Source organism: Aspergillus lentulus (assembly GCF_001445615.1).
Source record: "Aspergillus lentulus DNA, contig: Alt17, strain: IFM 54703, whole genome shotgun sequence".
Classification (NCBI taxonomy): Eukaryota; Fungi; Ascomycota; class Eurotiomycetes; order Eurotiales; family Aspergillaceae; genus Aspergillus; species Aspergillus lentulus.
The window spans coordinates 564341-586482 of record NW_028322112.1 but is presented as its reverse complement, the minus strand read 5'-3'; the positions used below and the strand labels follow the sequence as shown (position 1 = coordinate 586482).

At 49.2% G+C, this 22142-nt stretch overlaps 6 protein-coding genes across 6 annotated transcripts; 3 read left to right on the top strand and 3 right to left on the bottom strand.

The window, feature by feature from the left end:
• Positions 1–5587: 5587 nt before the first annotated feature.
• Positions 5588–7240, bottom strand: ALT_9235 (CCCH zinc finger protein; the record flags this gene model as incomplete). The annotated part of the gene is made up of 4 exons (XM_089600570.1): positions 5588–5924; positions 6217–6344; positions 6411–7138; positions 7195–7240. The coding sequence occupies 4 exons, from the start codon at positions 7238–7240 to the stop codon at positions 5588–5590; spliced, it is 1239 nt and encodes a 412-aa protein (XP_089455067.1).
• Positions 7241–7697: 457 nt separating this feature from the next.
• On the bottom strand, positions 7698–9010 carry ALT_9234 (transcription factor IIF subunit TFG2; the record flags this gene model as incomplete). Its single annotated transcript, XM_033559834.2, has 4 exons — positions 7698–8093; positions 8152–8348; positions 8399–8666; positions 8747–9010. The coding sequence occupies 4 exons, from the start codon at positions 9008–9010 to the stop codon at positions 7698–7700; spliced, it is 1125 nt and encodes a 374-aa protein (XP_033415725.2).
• A 1326-nt stretch (positions 9011–10336) lies between these two features.
• ALT_9233 (COP9 signalosome complex subunit 4) lies at positions 10337–11645 on the top strand (the record flags this gene model as incomplete). The annotated part of the gene is made up of 2 exons (XM_033559833.2): positions 10337–11566; positions 11616–11645. The coding sequence occupies 2 exons, from the start codon at positions 10337–10339 to the stop codon at positions 11643–11645; spliced, it is 1260 nt and encodes a 419-aa protein (XP_033415724.2).
• Positions 11646–12293: 648 nt separating this feature from the next.
• ALT_9232 (uncharacterized protein) lies at positions 12294–13455 on the bottom strand (the record flags this gene model as incomplete). The annotated part of the gene is made up of 3 exons (XM_033559832.2): positions 12294–13082; positions 13145–13215; positions 13269–13455. 3 exons carry the CDS (start codon positions 13453–13455, stop codon positions 12294–12296), a joined length of 1047 nt encoding a protein of 348 aa, XP_033415723.2.
• A 2654-nt stretch (positions 13456–16109) lies between these two features.
• On the top strand, positions 16110–17765 carry ALT_9231 (aldehyde dehydrogenase; the record flags this gene model as incomplete). Its single annotated transcript, XM_033559831.1, has 4 exons — positions 16110–16588; positions 16671–17064; positions 17123–17568; positions 17621–17765. 4 exons carry the CDS (start codon positions 16110–16112, stop codon positions 17763–17765), a joined length of 1464 nt encoding a protein of 487 aa, XP_033415722.1.
• A 1878-nt stretch (positions 17766–19643) lies between these two features.
• Positions 19644–21798, top strand: osm1 (putative fumarate reductase Osm1; the record flags this gene model as incomplete). The annotated part of the gene is made up of 5 exons (XM_033559830.2): positions 19644–19683; positions 19756–19824; positions 19889–20126; positions 20198–21645; positions 21701–21798. 5 exons carry the CDS (start codon positions 19644–19646, stop codon positions 21796–21798), a joined length of 1893 nt encoding a protein of 630 aa, XP_033415721.1.
• Positions 21799–22142: the final 344 nt, after the last annotated feature.

Here is a 22142-nt window from a genome sequence, read left to right as displayed (position 1 = left end):
ACGTGCAGATGGCAGGGGGAAAATCCGGCATCGGTATGAGATGAATAATCAGATCCTTGGGACTATTCCAGCTTGAGAAAGAGGACTCCCAATTTGTTCTAGTTTCTGAGAATGTGCTTTTGCTTTTTTTTTGCTCACTACTGTTTATCAGATATCATACAAGATGGGTAACGATACTTATTCTTCTCCTTGAGGGTGGCCTATGGATCGTCGTTCAGTTAGAGGACTGTACTGTACTTTAGATTAACACTACGGTACCTAGGTAGATACCTTAGTACCTTACTATGAGGACCATGGTTGAGTGGAAAATGGTAGGTATCAATACTGATGATCACCCCACCAAATGACCAAGCAGTACTCCGTAAGGTAATGTATCTCTACAATTTGACAGACAGCCTACGTACTTTACTGCAGTAACAAATATAAGGCATGATGAGACTTGTCTTGGAATGTTGTCTAGATCCCAGAAGCCATAAACTCTTGACATGTACCCGGTCCCATGTATACTCTTGAGTGTATCTCATCTGAAGTAGTCACTAACTACATGAATCTGCTTACCACGGAGTGGGGTCAATGCTTTTTAGTTCTTGCTTATCGATAGCCTATCAACATTACATTATCGCGTCTAGCGAAAACAGCTGATGATCTCCACCCCCACTCTCATCTCCGTCACTCAAACAATTCAGGGACTGTCTGCTATGGTGACCTTTTCATAGGTTCCATCATAACAACCAAAATGGTCGTTCTTTGGACACAAGTTAGAGGAGAAAACTCATTGGTACGTCGCGAGTCACCAAACGGATGCAGAGAATATTGCCGTCTTGGGCCCATCGGCCCTGGCCCTGAATCTTGGATGATGCCCAAAGACAGTTGATTGTCTGTGCGCTCACCGTTTACTAACCTGCGATTGTTTGGATTGTCCACCGCTACCATGATCGGCTACTCTGGAAGCATCAAAGTATGTGGATACCTGGTAGTTACCTATCGTACTCCGAGACGATGAATCACGATCAATCCGGTCCAGTAATTATACATTACCGTACCGTTCTAGACTCGGATCTATGCCAAGGTAGGAAAGGAATCCTGGGACGAGGCACTGATCAGATGAACAAAATGTCATACCAGACAGTATCATGATTTCCTCATTTCAGAAAGGCAGGGCCAATCGTTCAACAAGCAGTGTGACGTTCTCCCGGACCTTGAGGAAGTGAATATTATTGATACAGCCTTGTTTACAGCTCCCTCGGTTCCTGTTTCCCAAGGATTTGGGTAACCTGTCAGCTCCGTGTCAAAAGTACACTTTGAGCTATTCCTCGATTGACCCTCTTTCAGCTGTCTAATCCGTTGAGCCCATTGCTCGCTTCACCAACTTCACTTCGGGAATCAATTCGGGGTTGAGTTATTATTGAAATGGTGCTATTTACACGCCTTACACTCATGAAGGCCATACTTGATACCATGGTAGTTACACAGACGGTGACCTTCCCAATTCTGGAACAGTAAGTAGGGCCGGCCCGCAGGTAGGTTCCATTGATCCCAATTTCATTCCACGATCCACCCAAAGGCTCTTTTGTTCCTTTCTGGTTAGTCAAAGATGATGGACCTTGTCTGTCTGTGTGTCACTGCAACCTGCCCGTGCTTCTTCCACTGAAAGATGGCCACCCGTGGAAGCAGAGCGGATGCAGGAATGCACAGACAGATCGGATTCGATCCTTTCTCTATTGGCGCACAGACTTTGTCATTGCTATTACCTACCTATGATCATGCTCAATCCCAGGCACTGCTCTTGTGCATCTTGCATAAGCAAGCTCATAATATGTGATTCTGTATGATTACTTTTCTTACCTCGTATCTTATTAGTCTGCCTGGCCGCCGAAGGCCTACACGAACGGCCCTTCAGAGTTTACTTACCTCGTAGCAGCTGACTCGTTTCCTGAGTCTGTCCACGTCCACATTATCACGAATGAGGATTAGTTTAAAAAAAATGGGCCAGACTGACGATTGAACATACTTTGTCCGGCTGAAATCTAACGTGAATAAGGCACCGTTGCTTTGCTGCGCCGGATTCAGGAAATTCACGTCACAATGCCATAAGGAGGGGTCTCTCTGAACTATCACAAGTTCCGTCAATCTGGTTCTCATGCAGAAATAAGGCGAGCTTTGGGTCGAAGTGTATTTCCTCGTCCGTTCTCTCGAACCACTTGGCTGACCTGACTGTAGACGAGGGGCCGAAAAGCGAATCATCGGTTTGTTCATGTCAATCCTAATAATATGTCGCAAAATCTCTGATAAGGACAGTCTCTACTCCGTTATGGATCGCAAATATGCCCTTACTGTATGTCCTGCAGATCCCGCCTGCAACTGGTGATCGGAACTCGGGACCTGCAATACGTCGTGGCTCATGGCACTATTTAGTCCGTTTCATGAGCTCTTTACTGGCAGTTTGGCTTCTCAAGAAGACAAGTCCTGTGCATACGTCTATAAGCCGTCGACTGGCACTGTGATAGAATGTCTAATCGGATCTGGTATACCACAGATGAGACTGATCTAGGAAGGGCTTGGCGAAAACGCCCCGAAATCAAGTCGCTCTTAAATCCTAGCCTCTTAGGGAGCATTTGAGAGGAACATGAAGCGTCCTACATCCACTTCAGCACTGGGATCCAGGAATTATCCACAGGTAGCGGTGTCGAGTCCCACTTTCTGCCAGCAACCCTATTCCATCAGCCTATGGGCGAATAGCACGGCAGCATGCGTCTCCTTATCGATGAGATGGAACAGAACCAGGGACTCCACAGCCCAAAAGAGCAAGTATGACTCACTCTTCTCGAAGCACCGTCTCCTCCTCCATTTCCAAAAACGGATGCACGACGGCTAACTGCTGTTTCAGGTATCACACATGATGCTCGAAGCTATATGAAGACCAGGTGATGCGATTGTCAACAGCGTGGAGTAGATAGATGCGCAAGTCGACTATTCTTCGTCAGTGCCACGCTTTTCCTGTCGTTGGCCTTGGATCCGCAAAATAACACTTGACAAGGCGCTACTAGAGGCCATCGATACTTGCTGTGTGCGAATATTGGCCGCGAAATAGGGCTGAAGTACTTTTACGTGCTACAAAGGAGAGAGAAATGCTATCATGCAGACACCAGACACTTCATGTTGAAGCAGCGGGGAGCTTCGCCCTCTCCAAATACAGTCGAGCAATCAGATCCAAATCGTACTTTGAAAGAGTGACTTTCATTAATTGCTCCGGGAGCTTGAGAAACATTGGTGGAATCAATTCAACTGATGATCCACCAACACATGAAACCCTACCGCACATGACAATTCATGCGTAAATCTCAATCTCTTTTTCAGAAAGCCATCGTCTTCCTTTCCCATACAGGAGATTGAGATAACGCCGGATATGACCTTGCGCGGCCTGTCGGCAATGAGGAGCGCGGATGTCGCCCTTCTGGCGGTGTACATGCAGATCGACCCAATTATAGAGCAAGAAGAAGATCCGGTGGAGAGCCCGAAATTGCTATGAATCACGTAACAAGTGAGTTGATTTTTACACAGAGTGCGCAGTTATCTCTTTCGGACTAGTAGCTGAAAGTGGTACCATACATAGTACGTCCGAATATACTACTGACAAGGTAATCCTGTTTGTTGCTTCTTGAATCATTCAGTCATACTGTGAAGGTCATGGCATCTTAGACAGGACCAGATTACTCCTGTTAATTAACCACAGTGTCAATTTCTCCCTTGCGCCTTTCTAGAATGGCAAAATGGGGCAAGAAATGACGTATCTCTCATTGACCTTCCGTTCTGCCGTCGGGCTCAACGAAATGCTTTTTCAGCATTGCTTACCACGGAAGAAATCCATACACATTCTAAGCGGAAATCCAATGAGACCCATATCAAGCCCATCATCTGACTTCCAACTTGAAGATTACTGCCTCCTTTCGGATCCTCATCGCCGTGTCAGGCCAGGCTCATGTCCTGGCTTAGCCGAAGATATCATCCCAACTGTGGTATATCGAGTGTCAATTGCCCTGAAACTGACTTAGGAAATTATAAGCATTGTGGCTATCGCATCCTTCAGGAACAGCTTTCACAATGACGTTCACAATTTGCCTTTGCTCCGGTTCCGACGGCGTGATTCTATATATGCATTTATGGACATCGCTTCCCCGGCGAGTAAGTCTCGCAGCTTCAGACGAGCCAACATTAAACTATCTATCCAATTCCAATCCATTGGTTATTACCTGCGCCTTAGTAGTGTTGTATGCTTCACCTTCAAGGTCAAGCGTCATGCGAGTTCCAATCCCAAGGCCGGTAGCTCCTCCATTGTATTCTCCACGGTCTGCGCACCACCATGATCAGAATCAAAATCGGAATCGACTCTCGGTCATTTTCCAGAGACAAAGGACATCGTAACTGTCCAGTCTCCAATCTCCGTCTTTGGCTGTCAACGCAACTACGAGATGAGCCAAACTGCTCCTCATCCCACAGTACCCGCCGAAAGATCGGTGTAGCAGGACGGACCCCAGACCCCCCAATTACCACAATGACAACTTAGATTATTCCGTACAGTATCCCGATGGATACAAACCGGATTCAGTAATATTGCATGCTCAGATACAGAAAGACCCATAACGAGTCCTGGGTAGTCACGGGATATCATGGCATGGCATAGCATGGGAATAGCATATGGAGTCCTCAATGCTGTGTAGATCGGCACTGACCAAGTGACCACGGCCAGTCTGCGCGAGCTAAATTCAAAATGACGTTGATTTGTCAAAGGATGGCGTCCTCAGGACTCCGTATCTTCAGTGGGTCTTCTTAAGAGTCTATGGCTATCAGGTTTCAGCTTCAGGGACGGGGTTGGCTGGTTTGACTACCAGAAGTTCAGGCACCAAATGTAGGCCTATGCATTGCGGACCTGGGATGGTTGTGGGGGCCTGTACAGAAATTACTTTTGGTTGGGTCTCTCATTTGTTCCATACCTGCAGCTCTGTTCCTATGATATGGTTTTGCCCACTTGGGTGAGTTGGGTACCTGACTGCGGTACTGTTGCTATCGGTGTATGACTCACACCTTCAGTCTGGGGGACGCAGGACGGATAGTAGGCGTTTCCCCAGATTCTGGGGAAGGAGAGGAGATTCCCTTACATGATTGCACAGAGGGAATGGCATTCGTTCTTGCTTTGTTCTTAAAGAACTCGGTTGAGAAAGATGTTGGAAGCATAACATATAAGCCAATAACAAGCAACCATTCCATTGTTGGCTATCTATTGTAACCATGTATCAAACCACAAGTACCTATCCTCCCGCCCGAACTAACAAGTAACTCAAACGACAGGCCACCGGTCAACGTCGTCCTGAATCGCGAAGAACCATGAAGCTATACTAAGGGGTATCATCTTCCGCCCGCTGAACGAGACCCTTCACGAGCCATGATGAGAGAAACACTGATGTCCAACCAATTACGTTGATCGATAAGATGGGATCACTGACTCCCACCGTGAGTCGCTCAGTGCGAACTAAACGAGTCATCATTTACGATACTTGCGCATATGTGCAAGAGTATTAGCATGTACAGATTAGAAGCGGATGAAATCGTGTTGCTGGAAGAGCTCCTGCTCGCCATTGTCAGCTCCTTCAACGAATTCAGGCTCATCATCGAGGTCGTCAGAGTCAACGTCATCGGAGTCGATGGCGTCGTACTCTTCTTCCTCGCTTGACTCATCAGACTCTTCCTCGTCCGCGACATCTGTTTTACTCGCAGCATTCTTTCGAATTTGTCCAGCCCGGTCGACATGGGGCAGACGACAGCGTTTCTTGTTGCAGACGCCGGTGGCGGCATAATCTGGGCATTCGTGAACATGTCGTTCCTCACATTCAGCGCCCTTGTCACAATATCCTAGGTTTGCAAAATCTCTGCATACGGGTGCGCCAGGTGTCACTCGCACATGGGAGTATCGACAATCTGGATTCGAGCACCGATTTCTCAGAAAATGCACACAAACAGGGGACCTGTGGGGCGATGGCTCATGTGATAAGTCGCAATTTTGACCAGCGCTGCAGTTACCAGTCTGCAGAAACTCCTTGCAAATGGCGACTTTGTTCGGATCGTGAATGAAGGGACATGATGGTCCTTTGTAACAGGCACCTAAATGTAGAGAATCAGATCAGCCCTGACAGCTCAAATAGTAGTAAATAGACCGTGAACAAGTGAGAGAAGGTAAGATTGCGGAAGATAATAAAAGAAGGGGCGGAAGCCTGGTTGGGGAAGTGCTGGTACCCGTCGAAGTAAATCGTTTGCAAAGCTCGTTTCTCTTCTTGACTGCCGTCGGTTTTCTGTGATCACTGTGAGTTCTGAACGCTCTTGAAAAGATATCGGAAACATCACCTTTTCGAGGTCACCGCTCCGAGTCTGTGAAGGTTTCCGTTCTTGCTCCTGACAAAAGTGACACCAGCAACCGTTACTTTCTTTGGTGTGATGTTGGCAGTATTCGGGTCGTCTACTAAAGGTAAGCCAGTTCTTTTGCCCGCGGCAGCACAGAAGGGATCCCCACCAGATACGCGAACCAGTTTACTGCCGCCTTTTGCGATTCTGAAAGGAATATCATTCAGATAGACCTGGTATTCACCGTGGGGTTGGGTGGTGGCAGAAACCTGAGGAGCAACAGAAGTAGCATGGTGAGGTCTGCCAAAGCCCTGCGCGTAACGGAGAACTTTGGCTTGCTCAATCCGAGCCTTTTTCTCGGCTTTGGCTTTGCGCGTCTGCTCCATCGCCTTCGCTCTGGCCTGTGCTTCCTTATCGTAAATAGCCGAGTTGATCAGCTGCATATGACGGTCGCGTTTCGCTACCCAGCCGTTCGGGGTCGCCGATCGCGATTCGCTAACATTCTCGTTCGTTGGTCCGGGTGTTGGATTGGCAGAGTTTCCTGAGTTCGCGTTATTGAGGACGAGAGTACGGTGGCGATGAGGAGCTGCAGGACGTCCGCGTCCATATGGTCGTCCGCGATACGGCGCCCATCCCGCACGCGCGCGGGTGTGCCGTGACACGTACGGACCAGCATGAAGCTCGCTATCATGATGTGCTTGTGCCTGTGCCTGGGGTGTTTGGTTTTTGTGCCTGTTGATCTGGCCTAGAATGTATCAGCTGGCGGTAAAGAAATGAGCCGATAGAAGTGAGGAAGCTCACCAGCTAGCTGGCTGATCTTAGCCATCAACTCTTGGTCTTCTGTCATGTTGGCCTAGCTGTAACAGAAAGGCAGAAAGGCCAAAGTCAGTTGTGCACATATGCCCTAGACTCTATCTTCCCACTAGTCGATGGGATGTTGCAGGAACAGTAAGAGAGGTATGTGTTCTTGTTTCATTGTGATGTAGGAAGGTCCACGATATGGTCAGCTTGTGGCGGTATCACTGTCACGTGAGCAGCTAGCTCTAGTACTCTACTATTGAGGGGTGCTGGTTCGTGGCTGTCTCATTTCTCTGTGACATTTTACTTAGGATAGTGATACTGTATGCATATTTGCTTTATGTCACCCTATGAGATTGATGTATTTTATTCACACTTGCACCACCCAGTCTGATGGTGGATCTTAGCTATGTGATACCAGTGTAGATGACTCCAAACGTCCTTTACATGTGCCCAGAAGCCCCAAAAGAACGCCATAACCTGCTTATGCTACACAACTTCACTTCTTAGACAACGTCCTCAAATTTCATCTCGTCGTTATCAGTAACCATGCCAGATGCATTGGCCTCTTCTTCGGAACCGTCGTCAAAGTTGTAGTCGGTTCCAGGAGGAAGCTCCTCTTTCGCATTCCCGTAGGACAGTGCATTTGCGTAGTTGCTTTCCATGGCCTCAGGTTTGAGTTCCCAGGTCATGGCAAAATCGCCGGATTTGACCAGATGCGCAACCATCTCCAGGGTCTGCTTGAGATATGCCTCTGGCTGTCGGAGTCTCGCCTTGAGCGTCTTAAAAGGCCAATATTTGTATTCGCGGAAACACTGGTAAATAAGATCCAGCAGTTCGTTCTGTGGCATACGTGTGCTCTTGTTTTCTTGGGCCTTTGCCTTGATCGGCTTCGTAGCTTGCTGCATTCCGCATTAATATAACCGTCACAGAAGTCAATTGAATCCATCCAAAACATACCACAAAGGCGCCCTTCTCCCCAGGCAACACATTTCTCGCCTGGAGAAGCTTGCCTGGAACCTTATCAATAAACACAGTTTCGCGTTTGGGCTTTAGTGCTTCGAGAGCTCTCTTTTCCGACAATCGTCGGAATTCCTCGTTCTCCACTGGAAGGCAATTAAACTCTTCGTTGACGCCTCCTACGAGCGCGGTTTGTTCTGCTGCAGTGTTAGTAATGTCTTTCGCTTCTAAGACCATATAAACATACTAGGCACAGTCCTCCGCACATATGGCTCCCATTTTTTCCTGCGCTCCTTTTTCCTTGCATCGCGCTTCATGGCTTCGTATAATGCCGATCGCGCTTCTCCGAAAACCACCATGCGATTTTCATGACCAGGTATGTCTTTTTCCGTGAATAGATAGGTGTTTTGTGTCGCATGTGACGTTACATTTCCCGGGTTGATGGTTTGTCGCTGCAGAATGTAGTCCTTGGGGATATCGCGGTTGTCTTCTCGTTCGTTGAGACGAATACTGACCTACAGAGAGCACTTGTTACGACCGGGCCAGCAAACAAAAAGACAATACTGGAACAAAGTCCAAGATCTCCAGAGCTTACCCGTTTAATATCATTCGGTGGGCCCTCTATTCTCATCGTTCCAATCTGTATCTCTTCATCGTCATCGAGACTCGCCCAATGCTCCCAGAGCGATCGCGGGATGCGCGAAAGCCAAACATTCTGCCCAGCACTTGAAAAATCTAGGTCCCCATCATCATCGTAAATATCGTCGTCGATATCAGCAAGAACGGTGTCTTTATTATCGGGGTCGGGCTTGATGTAAGGCGTCGGGGCGTCTGGGTCCGGCTTGACCTGGGCAAACATTATGCCGAAACCTCCTCCAGCAAAGGCGTGAGACTCTCAAAATCCTCGAGCGAGCAATATCAAATCATGCGACCGTGTGTATCGTGAGAAATGTGTGATCGTATCCAGGCCTGTATAGGGGATCGAAGTCTCAAGTGACGTGATGTCGAAGCTTGTCGCTATGCAGCCGCTGAGACCAGAGGAAGCCGCCGAAGAGCGGGTCCGCGAAGGCGGTGGCGCTATTGTGACCAGTGACCACCAAGACACAAAAACAAACCCCTCAATGAACAGTTCAGCAATCAACCACCCATCATCCAGCTTCATTTGAATGTCCTTTGCAGTAGCATGGGTTGCATATATTACAGTTCTAAATTATGGCTAGCTGATGCAAGTCCGCTCAACACAGTGGATGAGCTTGCCAGGGATTGAACAGTGTTATTACCCACCAAAGTCATGCGAGCAGGAATAATGAACTGCGCCTGTCTACTCCCTCTGATACATTATTCAGGTGCCGCAGCCTTTTTCAGTCTGGCTCTGCGTCTCTTGATGAAACAATAATCTCGAGTGGAATTTAGGCTCCCACGATCCGTCACGCCAGCTTCAAAGTCCTAGTTGCTATCCTGTCACAAAGCGACATGATTCCAGTTATGAGTACACTTCCGCTGAGTGAAACCCAAGTCGATTCTAGAGGATTTTCGAGGATTTCTTGATTGTGTGACTCGGCTTTTGGTATATACTATGGACGGTGATTGCCTTGAGCTCTGAGCGTGCCATCTCGCTGATCATCGAGTCAACCAAAACTTCATCTCGCAGCGAGTCACAGCGGGAAGACATCGGCTTAGGGGTCATTAGTGTACCGGAGCCTAGTTTCAATTCAGATGAATGATTCAGTCTGACTTGAGTCCAGCAATTTGAAACCTTTAAAAAGAGAACATACTTAACAGTATCTTGTAGAATGCCAGAAGAGGAACATGGTTGCGGACAGGGCTTTAACTAAGCCTAACGCTGAGATAGACACTCAAAAGGCTTGCCCCATGGACAGGATGTGGAGTTGCAGAGTAGTATTTGATCTGCCCAATTGCCTCGAATGGAGTCATAGTATGTTTATTGATTCGTAGTCGGTTTAAATTCCCTTGTTCTCTCCACATTGTATTGTTGTATGTCCTCAGCACAACCAGCCTTATCGATAAGCGGAGCTCCATCAACTCCTCCGCTCTTTGCCAAGCGTCACTTTCAACCCATCAAGCGGTCTTCTTCTCGCATCTGCTCGCTAATCGTACTGCTTCTGAATCAACTAATTGACTAGATTAGGCTTGCACTTCGTTCCATCAGAAAGCACACGCCCTTATGGCATCTCAGAGGATCGCCTCCGCACTCGCGGAGATTGAGTCGTCCACCAACCCGCAGACCAAGCTCCAGAAGTACAACAACCTTCTCTCCGAGATCACATCCACATCATCCGAACACGAGCTTGGCCAGGACCTGATTTACTATCTTGACTCGGTACTCAGCGAAGAAATTAGCATCGTAGCGGCGCGACCGCTCCTCGACTCCTTCATCGCCGTGCTTCAGAAACTCACACCCGAAACGCAGATCAAAGTCGGCCAGCATGCAGTAACACTGCTCCAATCTCGCTCTTCGTCCGTCGAGGAGCAAGACTCCCAGATTCGCGAGATTCTCGCGGACGCATACGAGTCCCAGGAGGAGTATGCGGCCGCCGCACGGGCACTACAGGGCATCCACATCGACAGCTCGCAGAGACTCGTCTCGGACGCTGCCAAGGTGCGGCTATGGATCCGGATTGTACGACTATACCTGGAGGAGGACGACACGACGAGCGCAGAGGGGTTCCTGAACAAAATCAAGAACCTACCTAGCAAGATCGAGGACCACGAGCTGAAGCTCCATTTCAAACTGTCTCAGGCCCGGATCCTCGATGCGCGACGGCGGTTCCTGGATGCGAGCCAGGAATATTTCAACGTCAGTTTGGCCGGTGGCGTGGATGAGAGCGATCGGCTACAGGCGCTTGCTGCTGCGATACGGTGTGCGGTTCTTGCCCCGGCGGGACCTCAACGCTCTCGCATCCTCGCTACGCTGTACAAGGACGACCGTGCGACGTCCGTTGAGGAGTTCGGGATTCTTGAAAAGATGTTCCTAGATAGACTCCTGGACCCAGTTGAAATTGCTGCGTTTTCTGAACGACTAGCTCCGCACCAGTTGGCTCGGACGGCCGACGGCACCACAGTGCTCGACAAGGCTGTCGTCGAACATAACCTCGTCGCCGCCAGTAAGCTTTACGAGAACATCACGACGGACGCACTGGGAGCGATCCTGGGTCTCAAGGAGAGCGAAGACATGACGGCGGGTGAAAAGGCGGAGGCCTACGCGGCGCGGATGGTCGAGCAGGGTCGACTGAACGGTAGCATTGACCAAATCGCCGGTGTGATTTACTTTGATTCGAGCGAGGGCGGGTCGGCCACTGCAACGGGACGACATATTCGACAGTGGGATGCGGGGGTGCAGGGTCTCGCGGAGGATGTGGAACGTGTTGCAGCTAGTTTGACAGATGCGTTTCCGGTATGTGCTCATTCAGTCTGGTAGACGACCAGTGGCTAATGGCGTTTAGGAGTTTGCTGTGGGACAGATGGTGCAATAGAGAGCTATAACTGGAGCAACTTGACGAACACCGAAGCCGAGCAATATTATCTACATTTCTATTGAAAGATATTCAGTGAATCCGATTCATTAGGCTTAATATATCATGTATTAGACACGTATGTGTTTGCTATACTTCACAATTGGGTAAACGAAGGTCATAAGTCCGCTCAAATCGAGGGACTAGCGGGTATCAAGATACATGCCACTGAAGGATAGTAGGGAGACGTGATAATAGCCGATGTTGATGATATAATGAGTGACAGACAGGTGGGTAAATCTACTTCTAGATTACCGTCAAGCGAGGGAGTGTTCCCATTTGGGTATAAGGATCATACTGGCTGGAGGTGAACCTCCAGCGTCAGGCAATAGTTGGTTTCCAACCGAGTCAAGGCCAACAAAACTTCACGAATCAAGGGCCCGGATCGGGGGCTGGGATGGATGGGGCGAGGCTTCTTGGATTCTCGCCATCTTGAGAAGTGGAGTTGATAGTTCCGGTATCATAGTCCGACGAAACGTTGGATAGGACTCTCCTAGTTTGTCGATGTTGGATAGGACGGGAAAACTAGGTCCACGAATGTCTTTCGGAAGGAGTTCATTACTCTCCTTTGCTGTGTATATGTCGGCGTAAAAAAGAAATTACAAGTTATCAGCTCTGTGATCTGAGAGACGCAGCGTCCTGACTGATCTTAATGTCCGTCCGAACAGCGATGCCCTTAGGACTGAGGTAATCGTCCGGTGGTACCTCCGTGTCGGTAGTGGCTCGGGATATGAGACCTTCCTCCATCTTAAAGTAGGCGGACGCAGGGGACTTCGGGCTGGACAGAGTAGCGAGGTGAGAGCCAGTGTAGTCGGTTTTGATGTAGTAAGGAGCCGTAGTCTTTCGGCTACCGGACAGCTTGAGTTTCGGAAAGAGCCCGCGGATGATGGGGAGGCAGGAGCAGATAAGCCCAATGGACGGCTCGACATGCGTCCAAAGCGTGGCCTGGTAGACGGTAAAGGTCGTATCCGATGTTTTGATCCAGAAGAGTACGACGATCCGGTAGATACTAGCGAAGCAGACAAATGCACCTAGGGCGAATACGCCATTCAAGGCGAGCTTGTCCTGCCATGCTCTTTGTAGGCCCCAGATCATGGGAATGGGCAAGGCCAATATGACGAAATCCATGATGACGTTGAAGGCCTGATTGACGATGAAGAACTCGTTTCCGTCGAAACAGTGACCGTCGATGCTTTTGTCCCAGTACGCTCTGAGAGGACGGCACTGTACGGCACAAGCAAGGAAAATACCTGCTCCCCAGCAGGTGATAAGGATATTGAGAGCGAATGTCACTAGTTGGAAATTTTTCGTGTTGAATAGCCGACGATAGAAGCAGATGATGGAGATCTTGATAGCAGGACATAGTATGAAGTAGGTGAACTGATTCGACAGAAAGATCTAGCCGGCAAGATTCAGCAACACAGCTGGAAGAAAGTGACAACGTAAATTGCGTTACTGACCTTGCCAAAGTTCATCATCGTTTCCATGTCCAAGTCTGCTTGATGCTGCCCATTGCCTCCAATGGCAACCCCTGTCACATGTGGTCAGCAACTGGTTTGAAGCGCTGGGCGCGATGGGGCTTACAGAGAATCAATTCAATCTCCATGGCAATCAACATAACAATAGACAAGAAGCATAAGTAGTCATCTACTCCAAGTTTGACTCTTCGTTTGATCCTCGCAAAGACACGGAGGATGACGGCGAGTACCGAAAGGCCGACTAGCACCGACACAATGGCAATCATACTCTTCCCTCTAGAAGTAATCGCCATTTTGAATTGACTATAGTAACCGGTAAGGAATGATAATTTCAGTAGGGTCAAGATGGACCTGGGGTTTGTGATTTCAAGGAATGGACGACCGTAGTCAGGGCGAATATTGAAGTTGCGTTATGCAAACATGCAAGTCTATCAAGCAAGGCACACTATAAAAAAGGAGTGACCAAAAAAAGGGAGTTCAATGGCACGGTACCTAACTCCAGGGCAGACGGCAGTTGTATATCACTGTGTGCAGGCTGGAGGAAGATGGGAATCTTAGGAAGGAAAAGGAACAAAGGTAACCGGGGAGGAGACAAAGCACCATGTTTTATGTAGGTTATCTCATATTGGCATTGGCAGTATTACTGGATAAGTGAATGGAGCAGAGGTATGCAGATGGATCTTCAGGAACCAACAAGAGACTGCAGCATCATCTCTTTCCTGATCTGTGTGGCTGTTAGTGATTTGCAAGGACGATCCACTAGCCATAGACGAGCACACACAGCAAATGTCGTCCAATATCCTGTAGCAAATCAAGTAGATGCGCCAATCTAAGCCAATCAAATCACTAGATCAGAGCATATTTCAACCCTTCCGGTGCATGCACGGTCGTGACTGGGCTCGAAAGAAGCTCAGTAGTGGGGATAAGCAATGCGTGGCCTGAGACAGAGTCATATTTCTTGGGAATTGGTGAATTATTGATTTGGAAGGCCATTTGAACCGTCCCTCTCATCGAGACTAAGAAGTCAGGAACCAGGCAACCTCGTGGCAGTGGAAAATATTGGCTCCACTGCTGCACGGGGTAGGACGATCAACAAGCGAGTAGAAAATCAATCCAGGATTCAGAACACCCATCCGGCAGTCCGAATGTAACCCTATCACTTCGTAGATATACTTCTCATTCTCGAACAACGCAGCCTCATGGGAAATGATGGGCCCTGTTGTCGAGCTGAGGAAATGAAATGCCGAAAGAGCGATGTTCATCGCGCCGGGATCTATAAAATTGGCATGCATGTCAAACTCTGCCCCTTCCCACAAAATCGTCATTGGTCGACATCAGAATGATGCTGGACAGCTCAGTCATCTCAGGAATGCTTCTGGCTAAGTCAGTCGGATCATTGAATTCGGACATCACACCCCGATGTGTGAGTTTACCACATGGGATGATAAGATGCTGCTGCTTTGGGAGGGAGGCGTCGTCCTTCCTAAAACAGTTCCACTTGCTCCTGTCCGGGGGATAAAGCACAGATCGGTTTGGCCCTGAGCAAATTGATCCCACTCATGAAGCTGATGATCTGCAATCCGTGAGGTGAGAAAGAAAGAGCATCAATAGTCTCTTATGATGGTATCCACCGAACCGTTCAAGAACTTAGCAAATACCAAGGTCGCAGTCAGGTCCATCTGATCCCACCTGTCGGCAAGACAATCATCTCTTCATCTGGAAAAAGCGCCTTCGACTTCAACCTTGCGAGTCAACGACCGCTGACATCCATTGTCCTCTCTGCCCCACCATCACGAAATGATGTGATGCTCATGATTGGTTGATATCCTCATCTTGTTAACTTGTTTCCATTCTCGGCTCTCATCACGATCCACGAGAGCGGAGTGGCTTCGACTCTTCTCAAGTGCTCGGCTCCACTAAGCGGGACATCTATTGAACCTTGGCGCTGTTCACCGTTCTCATTCGCTTAGGGCCACGCAGCTCACGTTGAGTGAACAGAAAAGATGATAGCGCGAATCGGTCACTCCCTGGCAGTTGGCAAACGACGTACGCCATCACTCCATTTTGTGTGGGTAATGGGGCCGAACTACTCAGGTTCAGCAAGCCGTCATTCGCTCAGAACCATGGATTGTCCGGCGAGATCGACGCCCACAATACTCTAGAAGGTTAATTGTGAGTTAATCGAGTCGAAGGCGCAAGAGAAAGAAAGAGGAGCCCGAATGGGGCTGATGCTTGGTTGACGGATTTAGAGAGTACTTTGAGTCTAAAACATATCCCTCAAGATTATTGCAATAGTCTGGAAGATCTTTTTATCGGCCATTATTAAAGCATAATGACTTGCCATGTGTGAGGCACCAACTGTTCCTGATCAGCGCTGGGCTCGACTGTCGCTAATTTTCTGGCCACTGTTAAAACGTCCACGTGGGAGACAGGGGAAAAAGCAACATTGGAGAGTTGATCAAGGGCTCTAGCACATGTTTACCACATGCTTTTTTCTTATGGAATGATATGCAGACACAGATACGATGAGTGAAGACCATTCTTTATTGCCATTTCATCTACGAGTATCTGCAGTAGACCATGGCTTCACTTTCAATTAATAATGATATCTAGTTGCATTGAAGTGGAGTAGTGAGATCTACAGTCACTTTATGTCGACATGGTTTGTGAACAAAAGAGGAAGATATCCAAGAGCTATGAATAATAGCCGAGTTGGAGTAGCTTTTAGCGTGAGGTAGACCATCATAATTTGATAATATTATTGGTTTAGTTCTGTACTACTTTCTTCGATATTCAGTCCCCTTCCCCTCACTCGGCCTGCCTCGTACTCATTCAATTGTAGAGGGGTATCCCAAATCGAGAAAGTTATGTTCATCATCATCAATCGCTCTACCGACCCAGGAACAGTTCTCTTCACAAAGATCTGACAATCGCACTATCCCAGAAAATGGCCTCGAACAGTGCAAGCAGCGCACCTGCCCCTCCCTCCGTGATTCCGTTGATTATCAACGGCAAGGAGGAAGTCACCCCTACGACCTTTGACGTGATCAGCCCCTACACCAACAAACCCTGCTGGGCTACAGCCAGTGCCACCCCCCAAGATGCAGTACGCGCGGTCGAAGCCGCCGAGGCCGCTTTCCCAGCATGGTCGCAGACCAAACCGACCGTTCGCAGAGACATTCTGCTCAAGGCAGCGGATATACTGGAGGGTCGCCTAGTGCAGAATGCCGAGTATATGCGCACCGAGATGGGCGCTGATGTCGGCGCATCGCAGTTCTTCATCGTCCCGCTGGGTATTCGCATGCTGAGGGAAATTGCTGGGCGCATCACTTCTATTTGCGGAAGCGTGCCGGTTGTTGAGGAGGAGGGTCAGAGTGCAATCATTTATAAGGAGCCTATGGGTGTGATTCTGGGAATTGTTCCATGGTAGGTTGGCATACAGCACCATTGGGTGCTGATAGTCTGTGATGGCTATATTCCGAGCCGGTGCTAACCTTCCGCGTCAAAGGAACGCGCCGTATGTATTCGGCATTCGATCCGCTGCTTGCGCTCTCGCTGCCGGTAACACCACCGTTCTGAAATCCTCTGAACTCTCCCCGTGTTCATACTGGGCAATCGCACGTGCGTTTGCAGATGCCGGCCTGCCTGCGGGCTGCTTCAACCTCATATCCTGCCGTCCTCAAGACGCCCCCGAAGTTGTCAATGCTATGATAGAGCACCCGGCCGTGCGAAAGGTCAATTTCACTGGTAGCACGGCTGTGGGGCGCAAGATTGCTCGCGCATGTGGCCAGAACCTGAAACCCTGTTTGATGGAACTGGGGGGAAAGAATAGCGCTATTGTCTGCGAAGACGCGAACATTGAAACCGCTGTCAAGGCGGTTCTGGCCGGCGCGTTCTTGAACGTATAAACCCCCACGACTCCCTCATATGCTTTGCACTCATAAGCTGACTCTGCTTTAGTCTGGCCAAATTTGCATGTCTACAGACAGAATTCTCGTTCACTCGTCCATTGCGCCGGCGTTCATGGATGCGTTGAAGAAAGCCCTCGGGTCGAATCTCGACCCTTCTGCCCCACCTCCGACATTGGTCAATGTCGCCTCCAAGACGCGTGTGGAGGGCATGATTGACAGGGCCCTCGAATCAGGCGCTCACATCATCCACGGGTCGGTTGACAAGACAGTGGCAGAATCGGGGGTTCGCATGGCACCGGTGCTCCTTGGAGGCGTAAAGGAAGATATGGAGGTATGGCAGGAGGAAGCCTTTGCCTCGCTGGCAGCATGCATGGTGGTCAACAGCGACGAGGAAGCGATTCGCATCGCCAACAGCAGTGGCTATGGATTGTCCGCGGCCGTTTTCACCGAAGATCTGAGGAAGGGGTTGGCGATCGCCAAGAAGATACAATCTGGGTCAGTATCTTTGGTACCATGTCAGTCCCTCTACAATACTGATAGGTTGCAGTGCTGTACACATCAACAGTATGACTATTCATGACGAACCTGTCCTACCCCACGGCGGTGTGAAGAACAGTGGATGGGGCCGATTCAACGCTGCTCAGGGGCTGGAAGAGTTCCTTGTCACCAAGAGCGTGACATGGATGGATTGATGAGATATGATGTGCATGCCTGCTTTGTATGAGGATACCATCCAGGTCTGGAATCTAGATTGCGTCTTGACGCTTGAGCTATCATCGAAAATGTACTTCTCGGTAATCTACTGGCGTAAATCATATACATCACCGAACGGCAACCGGGATCTGCAAGTAGAGCCCTGCCTGCATACGTATCAACTTCAGGTCTATCGGCCGAATCAAGCTTAAATCTTGCAAACTGAATTCGTTAATATCCGAGCGAGCTATCGCAAGTCTCGAACCCCGGCCAAAGTTTCCCGAGACCCTCCTTCCCTTCCACAATCCCAACTTAGTAGCTCGGGAGAAGTAACACCGAGAGCAGATCGACAAGTACCCTTTTTGATAAATCGCCATATATCACGAAATCGCATCACTACTGATGCTCATCAAGAGAGATAGACGATAAATAAATAAACGAGCTGCTAAACCACACAAGTGCCCAGTTCTACGTCTTATTCTCGCAAATCTCAGATTTAGAAGATCGGCTGTTGGATACCCAAAGCAGTAACTTCAATAGGCGACCTGATTATGTCAGAAATTCTGGCCGGCTATTGATGACCGACAGTATGAGGTCATTGCTTGCCCTAAAGGGAAATAGATTGCCGACGTACATACACGTGACCAATTGCCGATGAGTACTGTGAGTACGCCGGATGGGGGTCTGTATGAGCGAAGAAGAATTGAGCTCAATATCGTGGGGAAGGGACTATTTTCCACTCCGCGAGATAAGGGTGATGGTATGGTGGATAGATTGAATGTATATGAATCGAATGGGCCAAGCTGGGGTTAATGAGCTGATATCATACCATATTGGAGAGGTGCTTTCTCGGTCCGAGGTACAAAGTGAGCTTTGCTCTGGCCGTCATTTGGCTGATACTGCATCTTGCACAGTTTAAGTAGCGGGCATAATGGTCTGACAATCTTCAGGGATACGACAATGAGTGAATGATACTAGTGAAAGGCAAGGTACCTGTAATATACTTTGTCCTGAATCTGCTCAGCTCAGATATTGTTCTTCACGTACCTCTTGATCCTTTGGTAGGAGAAGTCCAGTTATTGCACCTGACCATTTACATAGCTCGAATTATCAAGCGCTCTAACAGAGGTATCACTGTATCAGGTTAAAATTCTTAGCAATTACTTTAAACGTGTCTTCTCTATCTATGAATGGGGATAACACCGAAGACATGACGACAGCTGACTTGGGTTCTTGAAGCGCATGTGAAAATCCCCTGGGGTAGGCTGATGCGGAGAAAAGCAACTGGTCCTGGTGACTGTGGGTGATGATTACATGGAACTTTTCCCTAACCCAATGCCAATAATGAGGCATAGATTACTTTGTAGAGTACCTGATCTTTCTCTCGCATGTGATGGACATTGACAGGGATGAGGAGGATTATCTGTTGAGCTTTGAATCCAGTTCTCCCGTATGTTTCGTGTTGTATCTAGATACCCTCAGCTGTTCATGATAGAGATGTCAATGTCAATTCAATAGATATCCACTACTGTCAACATAATGGACAAACCAGAATCCTCGTAATTGAACATTACTCTTGAAGAGACCCATTCTCATATCCATCACGACCAAACTACCAAGCGTCCTCGGTCGGATTTCAAGAGTGCTGGCCCACTGTATCCGCAGTTACCATACAGTCTGTGCCTCGGCCGAATAACAGCCAATGTGCTGTCGGCTTCTGAATCGTCTCTCCCCCGGATCCTGCCCACTTCCCTCCAGCGCCATTTCTCCCCTTCATACTTTAAATCGTCTTTCCCCATCTTCTGATCTCCCCTTTCCCCATCCTTAAACTTCTCCTTGTTGTTTTTATTCTCTACATTTTTCTTACATAAATAAAGATGGCCACTCCTCCCAGAGTCATCGTCGTTGGTGGTGGATGTGAGTGACAGCTTTCCCCGCATTATTGGATTTGGCCCGGGCTTTCTTGCTGACCATTGTCTCGTCTCTCAGTGTCCGGACTGAGTGCCGCCCACACCGTCTACCTGAACGGAGGCAATGTCCTCGTTCTTGACAAGCAGGGTGAGTGTTCCTTCGAATTCGTGTTTAACTGCGCAAATTCATTACAAGTCGCTAATATAATCAGCTTTCTTCGGTGGCAACTCTACCAAGGCTACTTCCGGTATCAACGGTGCCCTCACCCGCACGCAGGTCGAACTGGGTATTCAGGACAGCGTCAAGACTTTCTACGAAGATACCCTCAAATCCGCCAGAGACAAGGCTCGTCCAGAGCTGATCAAGGTCCTTACATACAAGTCCGCTGCTGCGGTTGAATGGCTGCAGGATGTTTTCAACCTCGACCTCACTCTTGTTTCTCGTCTTGGGTAAGTAAAATAATTGTCTTGCATTTGCCATCTCTGCGATTTCTTTATGCTCATGTGCTAATTTCGTGAAGTGGTCACTCCCAGCCCCGCACACACCGTGGTCACGATGCCAAGTTCCCCGGTATGGCCATCACGTACGCTCTCATGCAGCGGTTAGAAGAGCTCAGCGAGAAGGAGCCTGAACGCGTACAAATCGTCAAGAAGGCTCGTGTCACCAAGGTCAACAAGTCTGGAGACACAGTCACCGGTGTCACCTACGAGCTGAACGGCCAGACCAAGACCGCAGACGGAGTCGTCATCCTGGCTACTGGTGGTTACGCTGCAGACTTTGGCGACGGCTCTCTCCTGAAACAACACCGCCCCGACACCTTCGGCCTGTCCAGCACCAACGGTACTCACGCCACCGGTGATGGTCAGAAGATGCTGATGGCCATCGGCGCCAACGGTATTGACATGGACAAGGTTCAGGTGCACCCTACCGGTCTGGTTGACCCTAAGGATCCCACCGCTAAGTTCAAGTTCCTTGCTGCTGAAGCTCTTCGTGGTGAGGGTGGTCTCCTGCTCAACTCGGACGGACAGCGCTTCTCTGACGAGCTCGGCCACCGTGACTACGTCTCAGGCCAGATGTGGAAGGAGAAGGAGAAGGGCAAGTGGCCCATCCGCCTGGTCCTCAACAGCAAGGCTTCTAATGTTCTGGACTTCCACACCCGTCACTACTCCGGCCGTGGCCTGATGAAGAAGATGACCGGCAAGGAGTTGGCTAAGGAGATCGGCTGTGGCGAGGCTGCTCTCAAGAAGACGTTCGATGAGTACAACCTCATCGCCGAGGGCAAGAAGAAGGACCCCTGGGGCAAGCGTTTCTTCCACAACCTGCCCTTTGACATCAACGATGAATTCCATGTCGCCCTCATGGAGCCCGTGTTGCACTTCACCATGGGTGGTATCGAGATCAACGAGCACGCTCAGGTCCTCAACTCCGAGAAGAAGCCTTTCGATGGTCTCTACGCTTGCGGTGAGCTTGCGGGTGGTGTCCACGGTGCCAACCGTCTTGGTGGTTCTTCTCTGCTGGGCTGCGTCGTCTACGGTCGTGTTGCTGGTGATAGTGCCAGCCAGTACCTGTTCAAGAAGCTGACTTCCGGCTCCACCACCGCCCAACAGCGTCTGGGCCAAATCTCTTTGCACATCGATCCTTCCACTCCCGGCAAGATCTCCGTCGAATGGAACGGTGCTGCTGCCAGCGGCGCTGGTGGTGCTCAGGTGACTGCTGCCCCTGAGGCTGCCCAGACTGGCGGTCAGGGCGCCCCCGCCGGCGCTGCCGAGGCCTCGAAGCCCAATGACATCTCCAACTTCAAAATCCCTGAGAAGGAGTACACCATGGAGGAGGTTGCCAAGCACAACAAGAAGGATGACCTCTGGATCGTTGTCAAAGGTGTTGTCCTGGACGTGACCAACTGGCTTGACGAGCACCCCGGTGGTGCCAACGCCCTGTACAACTTCATGGGTCGTGATGCTACGGAAGGTATGTCATCTCCATCCTCTAACCATCAGACGCCCCTGCTAACAACTCTCCCCAGAATTCGCTATGCTCCATGACGATGAAGTCATCCCCAAGTACGCGGCCCAGATCGTCATCGGTCGGGTCAAGGGCCAGACCCCCAGCCTGGAGTTCTAAGTGCGTGCGATATAGAGGTGGACATGAGACATATATTTGAGTACAGGGAAAGACAAAACCCCATGCCGCGACCATTCTGAGCTTCTGATACATACCCCTTTCGATTTTGTTTGATGTCTTGTTACTTGGTACTATATTTTGTTGTGATGAGATGCAGGGATGATGTCACCTGGTGCTTATATGATTAACTTATTGGTCTGTAAGATACAATGCAAATATCTTCAAGATTCATTTCCAGTGTATATCTCTCTCTTAAGAGCTTCTTCACGCTTGATGAGCATGATTCCGCCAAATAGTGAGAATATTGATACATCAGTGTCAGTAATATTGTACAAAGCCTAACA